We start from the raw sequence: 13,329 nt of genomic DNA on the forward strand, positions 1-13,329 counted from the left end.
CAAAAAAATGTATCAATCATACAGTATATCAATTTCATACACCCACAGAGACGTCCCAGCCGATGGCCTGCAATGAAGTTCCGGCGGGGTTCAGGTCATCCAGCATACGCAGAAGTAGAGCCTATCGGTCAGGAAAAAGAAGGTTTTATTGAGTCAGAGCAGTGCTGAGGTTTGACATTTGACTTCTTAAATCACTCACTGGCCGGGAACCTTTATGATGTCTAACTAGAAATCCACACGTCATGAACAATAAAGTTCCACTAGCCCTTCAAATGCATAACAAAGACAAAGCTGAAATGAGGCTATGGCATTTGAACGGCAGAGGCATCCACACATTGAAATGCTCGGATTCAGCTATCAATACTCATAATGACATGACTCAAATGTACATCCAAGGCTGGATCATTTACGAGCCCCAACGCTTCTGTAAACGCTGCTTCGTTTCTGAAAAGACAGAGGAGCGGCTCTTTAAACCCTGATTGTACTGGACGAGACTTTTTATTCTGTCAAATTACTTTTCATTGTTTTTATGACAGTTTATGGTCATTTTTGATCAAATTGCTTGATGAAAATGTAAGAGATTCATTTATTCGATTCATGTGTTGGAAATCGTATATAGACCTTTATATGTATTTTAAGGGTTTTATTTTCTTTCATCTTTCTTTTCTATTATTTTTTATGACCATTGTATGTTTAATGACAGACACTGTACTGTGTTTCTTCTTCAGTGTGTATTTCTCTGAAAACACTTTGGACAGACATGCATACAACAGTTTGGATTAAATTGGAAAATGTTCTGTGAACAGTACTGAATATTAAGTATCCATGCATATTCCAACCATTTAGGACATTGTTGCACATATCCATTTAACGCACATTTATTGTTTTCCCCTCAATTTATGTTGCTGATGCAAATTAGACAAGACAGGCGCTTGTAAGATTTATGAATGTAAAAAGTTTATTTTGCGGTATACAGAAATGCATGAATGAAAGGTATTCAAAGAAGCCTTTCCTAACAGCTGAACCGCTGACATTTTAGTAACAATGTCAGTTATATTTCGAATGGTGTAGAGGGAATTTCCATAAGGCTGAAATACATTAATTAATTCATTTAAAGTCAAAGATATGACTCTAGAATTCTCTATTTATTCTAGAAAGAGTAGTGCATATCACATGCAATACAACGTTTTGAATAGAATTTAATGGGTTCTGTAATGTGGTACTATTTTGATTTTGAAGGATATTAACATTTATCCATATAAATCTTATTATACCTCATTTTGGTACTTGCATATCCTTTTACATGACCAAAGAACTGTTATACTCACACAAACATTGGTGTAATCAGAAGAAAACTATGCAGCACCAACCTTACCTAAACACACCCAGAACTTCCCTTCATCCATTGGCCAAAACACAGATTATTCTAAAGCGGTTGCAAAATAATGAGGCCTACTTTGAATTGTGAATATATTGAGCTGCTGTTCGGTATTATGGTTTAATGACAATAACATGGTTAAATGTCATATTACATATATGGTTTAGTGACATTTAAAACTGACATGTGTGTTTAAACCAAACATCCCAAATCCCCTTAATACTGTACAACTAGTTAAGATACACATTCACAGAAATCCTTCAAAGTTTGTCGTTTCCCAAAAAACTTGTAATTTTTACACAATCACAACCATAACACATTTATTTCCCTTTGTTTAAAATAAAAAATTTGTTCATAGACTGACATTTTTCATGTTTAGACTATCAACAAGGGATAAGTAAAATATGAACAGATGGTTCAGTATATTCGTAACAAATTAATTCTTTGAGCATTTTTATGTCATGTCATCATGCAAAATGTCACATCCATAACGTTCGAATTGCCCATTTGCTTCTTTTTTTACCATTTCAACAAGCCTATGCATAGAAAGTTTATTTTGTAAATTTGTCATTTTTATTGTTTTAATGGTTTTCACAATCTTGTTTCAAAGTAACAGTCTTCGTATTCTCATAACATGGTTCTGAATTCGATTTTATCGCTTTCTTCACTGGATCAACCTGATTCTTTCAGCGGATGTTACCTGAATGTGTGTATGTATACCTGTGTGTGACATTGGTTTTAACTGAATGTGTTTGAGCACTGATGTGAGTTATAACGTTTATTTGTGAGATCATCTCAAAATGTTTGATAAGCAGTAACAGTTTTTAGTTTCTGCGCTTTGTAAATGGGAGAAAACAAAACTCATGTTAGTGACCTGCAGTTTTATAATCATATTAGTCATGTTGTGCCACACATTGAGAGACAGTGAAACACACAAAGTTGTAATCTGTGTACTCTTGTGTTACTACTGTCATTTTGATTACATGATAAAGTTAGTTTAAATAATAAAGCTGTTCAACCCGATAATGTGTTGTGTCATCAAAGTATTGTGTTGTTGTTTTTTTTAAATGAAAATGGCATCTCCTCTTCTGCCTCTTATTTGTTTTGTGTATGTTTTTTAGGATCTATTCCATCGGAACCTATATACTTTCGAGTTCATATTTTGTTGTTGGTAATTATACGTTTTTAGGAGGAAGTGTACACGTTTTAGATTCTAATATTTTTAAAGCCTATTTTTATTTCTACTTATTGTTAAATTTTCATAAAACATATCACAGCACAACAAATAAAAGAGGAACATGTCTTTTTGTACAGATGCAAATACTGTAGGTTGTGAGTCAGAGCTGTGACGCTCCAGTCACGTGACTCGTTGTTGGCGAGCCTCCTGGTTGGACGAACAGTTCCAGCATAACTAGCCGCTAACTCAAGGAGCCTAGTTCATAAACAAATTCATTATTTTGCCTTAAATTTGCAGATATTCAGAAGTTCGCGGACATTTCGGCTAATTGTTGTCTGAGGTCCGGCCGAATGGCTGAAGCCTCCATTACAGGTAAGCCGCTAATTATTGCTAACTCAAAACGGCTAACTGTAATGAAGTGTGTGTGTGTGTTATAACGAGTGTTATGGCTGAACCACAGAAACCGTGGCGGACCATCTTTACGCTATAGATTCGAGCGTTTAAAGTCTGTTTGAAAAACCAATTACAAGTTTTGCCACAAAATAACAAGGCGGCGGTAGTTTGTTTATCGGCTGTTGTCTGACTAGTTAATAGCACGAACGATTGTCAGTTAATCAATAAATCATTGATATCTCTTTATGCTGGTTGACAGTCGTGAGAAAAGCAAGTGACATTAGCCTGTTTTGCAAAAAAGCTGACGTCATTTTCAAAGCATAGTACATACAATAAGTCATCCATTCATTACCGTAAAGATAATTGCATTGTCGTGAAGTCAAAGAACAGATAATGAACCACTCTTCTAGTGTGCTAACCACATGACTCTTGACTTTTAGACACATCGAAACTAAATCCGGAGTCTGCTGAGTTTGTACCACAAGCTAAACCCATCCAACCACACTGTCGAAGAAATTACAGACAACTGGACACCAATCGGCACCATGCGAGGCCTCAAAATCGATTTAGACAGTCTAGTGGAAATAAACATGGTCAGGATGAGTTTGAAACCCCTGAGAATAACATATCAACCCCTTCTGAACGGCCCACAAGAGGAAGCGCAAGGGGAGGTAGAGGCAAAGGAATAAGACAGACTGTTGGACGAAGTGATGCTAGGAATACTGACTATCGTTCCTGGTGTGAAAGATGGATAAAACCTGAAAGTGACAGTGACAGCTCACGAATGAACCATAGAGCTTCTGGTAGTCAGCAAGAACCTCAAGACATCACTTTTAACCAGTCAACAGATGAGGAGAGGCAGGACAGGGGGAAACGACAGAAGAAGACCTTTAAAGATCAAGATAACAGATCTAAAAAGGAACCTCTGCCCAGTGAGGAGAATCTAGACAACCATGTTGCTGGAAGAGACAGGAAGCCCGTGATAAAGAGTGATAAAGAGACTGGGGCCCGTGAACATCCAGAACTGGAGCCTGACCAAAGAAACCATAAGGGATGGAGAGGTGGAGAAACAAGAGGAAGCGCAAGGGGAGGTAGAGGCAAAGGAATAAGACAGACTGTTGGACGAAGTGATGCTAGGAATACTGACTATCGTTCCTGGTGTGAAAGATGGATAAAACCTGAAAGTGACAGTGACAGCTCACGAATGAACCATAGAGCTGCTGGTAGTCAGCAAGAACCTCAAGACATCACTTTTAACCAGTCGACAGATGAGGAGCGGCAGGACAGGGGGAAACGACAGAAGAAGACCTTTAAAGATCAAGATAACAGATCTAAAAAGGAACCTCTGCCCAGTGAGGAGAATCTAGACAACCATGTTGCTGGAAGAGACAGGAAGCCCGTGATAAAGAGTGATAAAGAGACTGGGGCCCGTGAACATCCAGAACTGGAGCCTGACCAAAGAAACCATAAGGGATGGAGAGGTGGAGACAGACGAATGCAGCCCAGTTCATGGAGAAAGGGACCAGTCCCCAACCCTGGGATTCAGGGTAACTGGAGAGAAAGAGATCCTGTTCAGGTCAAAGAGAAGGAGTGGAAAGATGATGAAATTGAAGGTGGAAAAGAGTCAGATAGGAATAGGGCAGGTGCAAAAGATAAACAAGCATTACAGCAGAATCCAGGACAGAGAAGAGGTCCTGAGCGAAGAACAGGGCCTGTGAAATGCATGGAGCCTCCCAAAAGCAAAGAAACACAGACAGGTAATACAGTTTACTTGTCCATATATTTTAGGATCCGATCTCTCTTACGCCTTCACAAATTACTGCGACTCATGCAGAACCATATTCGCTATTCACGGAATGTTACATACAGCTCCATACATTTCTCTGCATCGTTCTGCTTTACCAAGTTTCTTTGTCTGTTTATAGGCTGTTTAATTGAGCAGCTGACTGAGGAGAAGTATGAGTGTATGGTCTGTTGTGAAGTGATTCGGGTCATGGCCCCAGTTTGGAGCTGTCAGAGCTGTTTCCACGTCTTCCACCTGAACTGCATCAAGAAATGGGCTCGCTCGCCTGCGTCTCAAGCTGATGGTATGGAATTACTAAATCACCTGTTTATTTCTGGTAATTACAGTAAATTAACATTGTTTCATATTTACAGAGGGCAGTGAAGGTTGGCGTTGCCCTGCTTGCCAGCATGTGACACTGAAAGCCCCAAATGCATACAACTGCTTTTGTGGTAGGATTATACTGTGTTTTTGTGTCTCGCTGGGTTCCTGTTGTGTATCATTTGTAAAAAAAAGTTTGGTTATTTAATTCTTGTTGGTTATTCCTATTTCTTTTTAAAATTTTAACTGTAATGTACAGGAAAGGTGACCAATCCGGAGTATCAGCGCACTGAGATTCCTCACAGCTGTGGAGAAATGTGCGGAAAAAAGAGGAGTGGAGCAGAATGTAAACACCCTTGTAACATGTAAGAGCTCAACAGTATTCTGCTTACAGTCAAAGCAGATTTTTTTACATTTTATTTTAACCATGATTTAAAATTCACAGTTTTCCTATGTGTTTTTGTGACTCCAATCAGAGTCACTCACTTCTGTTTTTGTATGTTTACATTCTTGCTTTCTCTCCCTTCCTTTTTGTAGCCTGTGTCACCCGGGACCCTGCCCACAATGTCCTGCTTTTGTCACCAAGTCCTGCATCTGTGGTAGAACGAGGTAGCTGATGCTGATTACTGCAGTTCATGCATTTACCTACATATAACCCACAGACTAAAAACAGTTTTCTGTGCAGTAAGCAGGTGCGTTGCAGTCAGACAGGACCTCTGCTTTGTCAGCAAGTCTGTGGAGCACTGCTAAACTGTTCGCAGCACTCCTGTGCCCAGGTGTGCCACTCAGGAACATGCCAGCCATGCCAACTACGTGTCCAACAAGGTATTACATCTCTTTTCATCCCTGTTTTAGGTATTTAATTTTTCAGGTCTATTTACTCTTATCTTGTATGTTGTATTCTCCTGCATTTTCTTGGGTAGCATGCTTCTGTGGTGTGGTGTTCAGGGAGGTGGCGTGCGGGACTGATAGTTTCTCCTGTTGCAAACCATGTGGAAAGTATGTTGTTTTTATGGTTTTATGACTTTGTCATTAAAGTAGTGTCTTTCAGAGTATCTAGGCATTTCACTTTTTTGTGTTTTTTAATGTATAAACCTGCATTGGTTCTCGCTTTAGGATGCTTGGCTGCCAGTCCCATCGCTGTCAGCAGACGTGCCACCCTGGGCACTGCCAGCCATGTCAACGTGACACCAAGCTGGTGCACAGTTGCTCATGTGGACAGACTCGACTCTCTAAGCTTTTAGAGCTCGGCTACCCTGAGAGAAAGACCTGTACTGACCCCATCCCCTCATGTGGCAAAACCTGCAACAAGCCAATGCCATGTGGAGACGGTGGTAAAATTGTTTTTGACAGTCAAAATAGTATTTTAATGGTTATTATGGTACTTAGGAAGGTCTATTAATTATAATAAATAATATTTGATGTTTTTCTAAATTTTAAGTACAGGAGTGTGTGTCCGAACCCTTTTAGTAACAATTGCTGTCTTAAAATAAGATAATACAGCAAAACATTTACAATGTTTGACACATTGATGGTTCTGAAATATTATTTCAAATGCACTTCTCTGATCGGCTGTAGATTTGATTCATTTTTGTGAAAAGCTGTGTCATGAGGACAGCTGTGGACCATGTTCTTTGACCTCCGCGATTAAATGCAGATGTGGCAGTAACAGCAAGGTAAGACCATGTTTACCATTCAGCTTCACAGAGGAACATTCTGAAAAAACTCATATCTTATTAATAATGTCTGTTCTGTCTTTGTAGGAAGTTCCATGTGCAGTGATTCAGACTGAAAGTAAGTCTTTAGATATTTGTCGGATATCAGGGCAATATTTTATATAACACTACAATTCCATGTAGCACAGTTGCTGTTTCAAGTCGTGCAATTTTGTTCTACAGGTGATATGGTGTTTACCTGTGAGAAACGCTGCGTCAAGAAGCGCTCCTGTGGCAGGCACAAGTGTGGAGAGTTGTGCTGTGTGGTGAGTCTGTCTTAGCATGAATGTCTGCAGTAGCCAAAAGACAAGTTTATCAACTAAATGTACTCTCACTGTTTATCAGGATAAGGAGCATAAATGTTTAATGATTTGTGGCTACAAGCTCAACTGCGGACTGCACCGGTGTCAGGAGCTTTGTCACCGTGGCAATTGTCAGCCTTGTTGGCAGACCAGTAAGTTATTTTCTATTATGTCCTCAAACATCTATCCTTGCATTAATTCTTTAAATGCGTATTGCTTTTTGTGATAAAGCATAAAACAAATGAGGAAGACACTTCCAACCAAAATTGAGTTACTGGCTATGGTGCATTTTTCTTCACATCCACTACTGTTTCCTTTCTCCAAGGTTTTGACGAATTGGCATGCTATTGTGGGGAGACTGTGCTCTATCCGCCCATCCCCTGTGGAACTAAACCTCCTGAATGTAAAAACGTGTGCACCCGCAGGCATGATTGTGATCATCCAGGTATTTACTGTACATTATCTGTCTGCTGAGACTATTAAAGAAGATGGCCCCTGAATTAATTTTCATGTTAAATAAACAAAATGGTTGAGCAGCTGATGTGTGGTTTATGTTTTTCGCACAGTTTTTCATTCCTGCCACAGTGAGGACAGATGTCCTCCTTGTACCTACCTCACCAAGAAATGGTGCATGGGTAAGCATGAGGTATGAGACATTACACATGAAACAAGTTTTCATTCGTTTATTGCTATAAAGTTAGTTTAACAGCCTTATATTAACAATAAGAGTTTGTGATGCTAAAGCGCTTTGTATGTAGTTGCATGCATATGTGAATGACTGTACAGTATGTCAGTTTATTAAAAAATTTATTTCAACATGTATATTTTTTAAAACTCTGTCATCTCCTCTCTAGCAAAGGAGTAATATCCCGTGCCACCTGCAGGACATATCATGTGGTTTAGTGTGTGATAAACTCTTGCCCTGTGGCTCTCATCGCTGTAAGAAGATATGTCATCGTGGAGAGTGCCAGGCAGAGGGAGAATGTAAACAGCCATGCACTCATGCCAGACCTGCATGTGGACACCCCTGTTCTGCCCCCTGCCACCCGGGCACCCCCTGTCCATCCAGTACCTGCAGTGCTAAGGTACAGCCCGTCTCTTATCTTTATCATGCACAGAAACAACATGTTCCCCAAACAATTTTAAAGGAGCACTTTACATTGTTTTCTCAGCTGTAGCTTGAACTGAATCCTTTGATTCCCTAGCTGACAAATTCTGCAAGGTGCTTGTGTTCTGGTACATGCTTACAGACAAACATTCACTATAGAGGTCATTCACTCTTTCAAACTCTAGGTGGCAGTGCAGTGTGATTGTGGCCGTAAGGAGGCGACAGTTCCTTGTGCCGAGGCAGCCACATCCTACCAAAGGTAAATTATTACATAATTTAGTTAATAATGCTAATGATAATGAAGGATGTCTGGAGTCGGTTAAAGAAAGCTTTATGGTAATAAAAATAGAATAACACAGTGTGGTGGTGTAAGTAAATGTTGTGCATGAATTACGTGATTGCGGTTACAGCAAGTTTAAAAAAAGAGCATGACAGCATCACTGGTGTTATCGTCGAATGTTGTTGGGCTTTGATCATACACACTTTTCAACCTTATGCTATTCAGATATGCAGCTATAGCAGTGGCCAGTAAGCTGTCTGATATGCAGCTGGGAGAGTCAGTTGATATTGGACAGCTCACAAAAAAGGAGCAGAAAAAAGCCAGGTATTTGTTAATCACACCATTGTGATGATGTTTGAGGTTTATGTGGAGTAAGTTGTGCAGCAATCTTTTTTACTCTCTTTCTGTCAGATTGGAGTGTGATCAAGAGTGTGCTACACTGGAGAGAAACAGGTGAAAGTTATTATGGGACAAAATGTTATTAGATATGTGTTCCTTTTATCTGTACCTGAATGGGTCTATCTGTGGTTACTCTGTTTGAAAATGTTTCTTTTGTTTCACCCATAGGCGACTAGCTGAAGCCCTGCAGATAGACCAGTCTGTGGATCCCTTCAATAAGTCCACGTCTTCCAAATATAGTGACTCTCTTAAAGAGGATGCAAGGTGTTTTAAACATATTTCACTTTTTCCAATGTGTCAGACAAGAATTCAATAAGAACACAAAGCTAGGGCATAACCGATGCTAAATCTCAGGATCAGCAATTAAATGCATGTGTAATCATGAAAATTAACAATAAATGTAAACATGTATAGAGGTTTGTTGCATTCTGGAACACCTATACAAAAATCACTAAACTATGTTTAACAGCTTGATAAATGTTTAAACTGTATTGATGTCTATATGTCTGTTTTTTCATAAGCATCCACATTCCAAATATAAAAATGGTGGATGTACTTTTAAAGGAAACAAATTACTATTTACATTCTTCTCTCATAGCTCCACGTTGCCAGTAATTTGGTGCTAAAGCATTGAGATTTAAGTCTGAGTAATTATTATGTTTAGTCTACTACAGAGCCAAGTTAAAACAAGTACTGTAAGTGTCTGTAAAGAAAAAATATGTTTTTTTTTATCAAAACAGGAAAGAGTCCAAGTTTGTCAGTGAAATTGAGGAGGAGATTAAGAATTTAGTTGAACTGGCTAACAAGGTAAGAGAAATAACCATAATATGTTCTTTTCATTTACTACCTAAGCACCTCTTTAAGAATCATTTTTAGAAATTTGCCATTGTTTTGTACTCAGGGTAAACAGACAAAAAGGAGTCACAGTTTCCCACCTATGAAACGTGAACACCGTCGAATTCTCCATGAATTAGCTGAAGTTTATGGCGTGGAAAGTGTTAGCTATGACAGTGAACCCAAACGCAATGTGGTGCTCACTGCCATCAGGTCAGCTAAAAAACTGCCTTTTGATTACGCCTTTATATATATTTTTCCTATTAACATATTTGAATAGTAAAATAAAATGTGGTTATTCATAAAAGCAAGTATCTTGAACATGTCTTTCTATGACATGTAATTTAATGTCAATAACATGGGTCACACTTAAACATGATTGTTTTTTCAGGGGGAAATCTGTGTGTCCTAACACTAGTCTTACGGCTTTGATTGAAAGAGAAACTGTTACTCGAGCCCCTCCTCCCATTGCCCACATTAAACAACACAACAGCAAGTATGTTTACGTATAAAGGGTATTTGGTGAGTGTATATGTTTCACAACTAATGAAATATTTTATTCCTGTTTGTTTCAGGGGCGATAATAATAATGCTTTGATGAAACCAGCTAAAGAGGAACCCACCGTTGATTATTTTGATGTGCAGGATTGACCAGAATTTTAATTTCCTGTAATATTCATTCAAAATAAAACGGCACATATTTGCTTTGCAGTCCATAGTCATTTTTCTATCAAGTGCAAATGTTCAATGACTAACAGGTATGGCTTTCTTTGGAAAACTCACAGCACATTCAATTATTATAATTTACAGACTATTTCAGAAGATGTAAAAACTGCTGGTTCAAAGTTGGACCAAAAGACATTTTCAGTTTTTTTAACACTTCACAAACCTTTGAACAGAATAGACGATTTTTAAGCAAGTACATGAACGTTACTTCGCATGCATGCTTTTTATGGCCCCAACTTCCGGTACACATCAGCAAACAATAGAGACATTGCAGATTGTTTCTGATAAAATGTCATCTGGTAAATGACATTAGCTAACAAGTTAAAAGTATGTCTAACCACACTTTTTAAAATAAAGGTGCTTAAAAGGTTCTTCACAGCGTTGTCATAGAATAACTATTTTTGGTTCCACAAGGAACCATTCCGTCAAAGGCTCTTTAAAGAACCATCTATTTCTTACTTTTTTATAACGTAAGGAACCTTTTTTGCAAATAAAGAATAAAGGTTCTTTATGGAACCAAAAGGTTCTTCTTTTTAAGAGTGCAGTATTATTATGGGTTACCTTTAGAAGAACCATTACATGGCTAAACTTAAATGCGATAAATTACACGACCCATTCAACAAATTGTTTATGTATTAAAATGTAGATTTACATTTAGTCATTTAGCAGACGCTTTTATCCAAAGCGACTTACAGATGAGGAAACATTGGAAGCAATTATAACAACATAGGCCACAAAATACATAAGTGCATCAAACTAGTCCATTAAAGCCTAGCACCGTATAAAAAGCTAAGAATAGTGAGGTTAGAAGGTATTTTTTTTTATAAAGAAGGAAAGGGAAGAGAATTAGGAAAAATCAATCAGCGACGTGTTGACGGAAGAGATGCGTTTTTAGGCGTTTTTTAAAGATGGCAACCGAGTCTGCTGAGCTTGTAGCAGCTGGTAGATCATTCCACCAATGTGGAACAGATCCAGAGAAGGTACGGGAGAGTGACTTTTTTCCTTTTTGGGATGGTACCACTAGTCGTTGTTCCTTTGCAGACCGCAGTGATCTGGCAGGAACATAGATCTGCATTAGCGAGTGGAGATACGATGGTGCAGATCCGGTGTTGGTCTTGTAGGCCAGGAGCAAAGCTTTGAACTCTATGCGGGCGGCAACAGGGAGCCAGTGTAACCTGATGAAGAGCGGAGTTACATGCGCTCTCTTCGGTTCATTGAAGACCACTCTTGCCACCGCATTCTGGATCATCTGGAGAGGTTTGATTGTGCAAGCAGGAAGTCCAGCCAGAAGCGCATTGCAATAATCCAGTTTGGACAGGACAAGAGCCTGGACTAGGACTTGCGTAGAGTGCTCCGATAGGAAAGGTCTAATTTTCCTAATGTTGTAGAGGATGAATCTTCAGGACCGGGTGGTGCGGGCAACATGACTTGTGAGGTTAAGCCAATCATCGATTACCACTCCCAGGTTTCTGGCTGTGCTGGACGGTGTAATCGTTGATGAGCCTAGTTGAATGGCAAGGTTGTGGTGAATCTGTGGGTTGGCTGGGATCACAAGCAGTTCCGTTTTTGCAGGGTTTAGCTGCAGGTGATGATCCTTCATCCAAAGGGAGATGTCACTCAGGCATGCCGCGATGCGAGCAGCGACCGTCGGATCGTCCGGTTGAAATGACAAGTAGAGTTGAGTGTCGTCGGCATAGCAGTGATAGGAGAAGCCATGCTTCTGAATGACCGAGCCGAGGGATGTCATGTCAAAGTAGCGGTCCAAGCACTGAGCCCTGTGGCACCCCCGTGTTGAGCTGTTGGGACGCAGAGACCTCATCTCTCCAGGATACTCTGAATGACCTACCCGACACGTAGGACTCAAACCATTGCAACGCCATTCCAGAGACACCCATATCACTGAGAGAAGCCAGGAGGATGTGATGATTGACAGTGTCAAAGGCAGCAGACAGATCCAGTAGGATGAGCACAGATGACATGGATGATGCTTTTGCCAGTCTCAGGGCTTCGATGACTGAGACAGTGAAGTCTCTGTGGAATGACCGGTCTTGAACCCAGACTGATTGCTGTCTATGAGGTTGTTTTGCATGAGAAAGGAGGAGAGCTGGTTGAACACAACTCGCTCCAGGGCTTTGGCGATGAAGGGAAGAAGGGAAACAGGCCTGTAGTTTTCTAGCAGTGTAGGTGTTTCTTTAGAAGTGGTGTGATGCGGGCCTCTTTGAACGCTGTGGGAAATGTCCCAGTGGTGAGCGAAGAGTTGATGATGTGGGTCAGAGCAGGCACAACCGTTGGAGAGATGGCCTGGAGGAGATGGGTGGGGATGGGATCCAGTGGGCAGGTGGTAGGGTGGTTGGAGCCGATGACCTTGGAGACATCAGCTTCAGACAGAGGAGAAAAGGCGGGGAGCACACACGTGTCAGGGATGTGGGCAGGTCTGACAGGTGGTGGCGTAGAGAACTGGCTGCTGATGGCAGTAGTTTTCTTTACGAAGAACGATGCAAAATCAGCAGCTGTTAACTCCGATGAAGGTGCGGGAGCAGGCGGACAGAGGAGAGCAGAGAAGGTTTTGAAGAGCGTTCGAGAGTCCGGAGAGTTGCAGATCCTCGAGTGGTAGTAATCTGTTTTTGCAGAGGTGACATTTACAGAGAAAGAAGAGAGAAGAGATTGGTAGAGAGAGAGGTCTGATGTACAATAAAATATACAATAAAACTACAATAAAAGTCAACAAATTGTTTATTTAATGCAACTAAATACAATTATATATGAATGTAAGTAAAAGATAACTCGTTATAATATTAGCCAGACCGATCAACAAACACAAACTGGGAGTTACAACCAACAAAATATGTATAACTAAGTTAAAATGTAAACTTTAAGATTTAATTACATTAGGCTTAGACTAGTCAAGTTAGT

The 13,329-nt window shown here is 39.9% G+C and overlaps 2 protein-coding genes across 2 annotated transcripts in view; both read left to right on the forward strand.

Moving 5' to 3' along the window:
• Positions 1 to 2,418, forward strand: part of plxdc2b (plexin domain containing 2b) — a 50,360-nt gene extending 47,942 nt beyond the window's left edge. The window contains exon 14 of the mRNA XM_079458274.1: positions 49 to 2,418. Coding sequence (XP_079314400.1) covers positions 49 to 168 — 120 coding nt within the window. The 3' untranslated portion in view covers positions 169 to 2,418. The remainder of the gene's footprint in view (positions 1 to 48) is intronic.
• A 299-nt stretch (positions 2,419 to 2,717) lies between these two features.
• On the forward strand, positions 2,718 to 10,404 carry nfx1 (nuclear transcription factor, X-box binding 1). Its single transcript, XM_079458212.1, has 24 exons — positions 2,718 to 2,927; positions 3,389 to 4,705; positions 4,874 to 5,035; positions 5,106 to 5,183; positions 5,312 to 5,417; positions 5,590 to 5,661; positions 5,738 to 5,877; positions 5,976 to 6,051; positions 6,169 to 6,386; positions 6,631 to 6,728; positions 6,816 to 6,846; positions 6,951 to 7,033; positions 7,113 to 7,221; positions 7,395 to 7,514; positions 7,636 to 7,715; positions 7,924 to 8,154; positions 8,363 to 8,436; positions 8,683 to 8,781; positions 8,869 to 8,910; positions 9,025 to 9,120; positions 9,597 to 9,663; positions 9,758 to 9,903; positions 10,082 to 10,186; positions 10,266 to 10,404. Exons 1-24 carry the CDS (start codon positions 2,906 to 2,908, stop codon positions 10,339 to 10,341), a joined length of 3,648 nt encoding a protein of 1,215 aa, XP_079314338.1. The 5' UTR covers positions 2,718 to 2,905; the 3' UTR covers positions 10,342 to 10,404.
• The last annotated feature ends 2,925 nt before the right edge of the window (positions 10,405 to 13,329 follow it).

Source organism: Barbatula barbatula, assembly GCF_947034865.1.
Source record: "Barbatula barbatula genome assembly, chromosome: 1".
In the NCBI taxonomy this organism is placed as follows: Eukaryota; Metazoa; Chordata; class Actinopteri; order Cypriniformes; family Nemacheilidae; genus Barbatula; species Barbatula barbatula.

Excerpts from the sequence above, each read along its gene's own strand:
- nfx1 (XM_079458212.1), top strand. The coding sequence starts at position 2,906 with ATGGCTGAAGCCTCCATTACAG. Across the intron at positions 5,878-5,975 it reads CCAACTACGTGTCCAACAAG|CATGCTTCTGTGGTGTGGTG; the intron begins GTATTACATCTC and ends TTTCTTGGGTAG. Across the intron at positions 8,911-9,024 it reads GCTACACTGGAGAGAAACAG|GCGACTAGCTGAAGCCCTGC; the intron begins GTGAAAGTTATT and ends TTTCACCCATAG.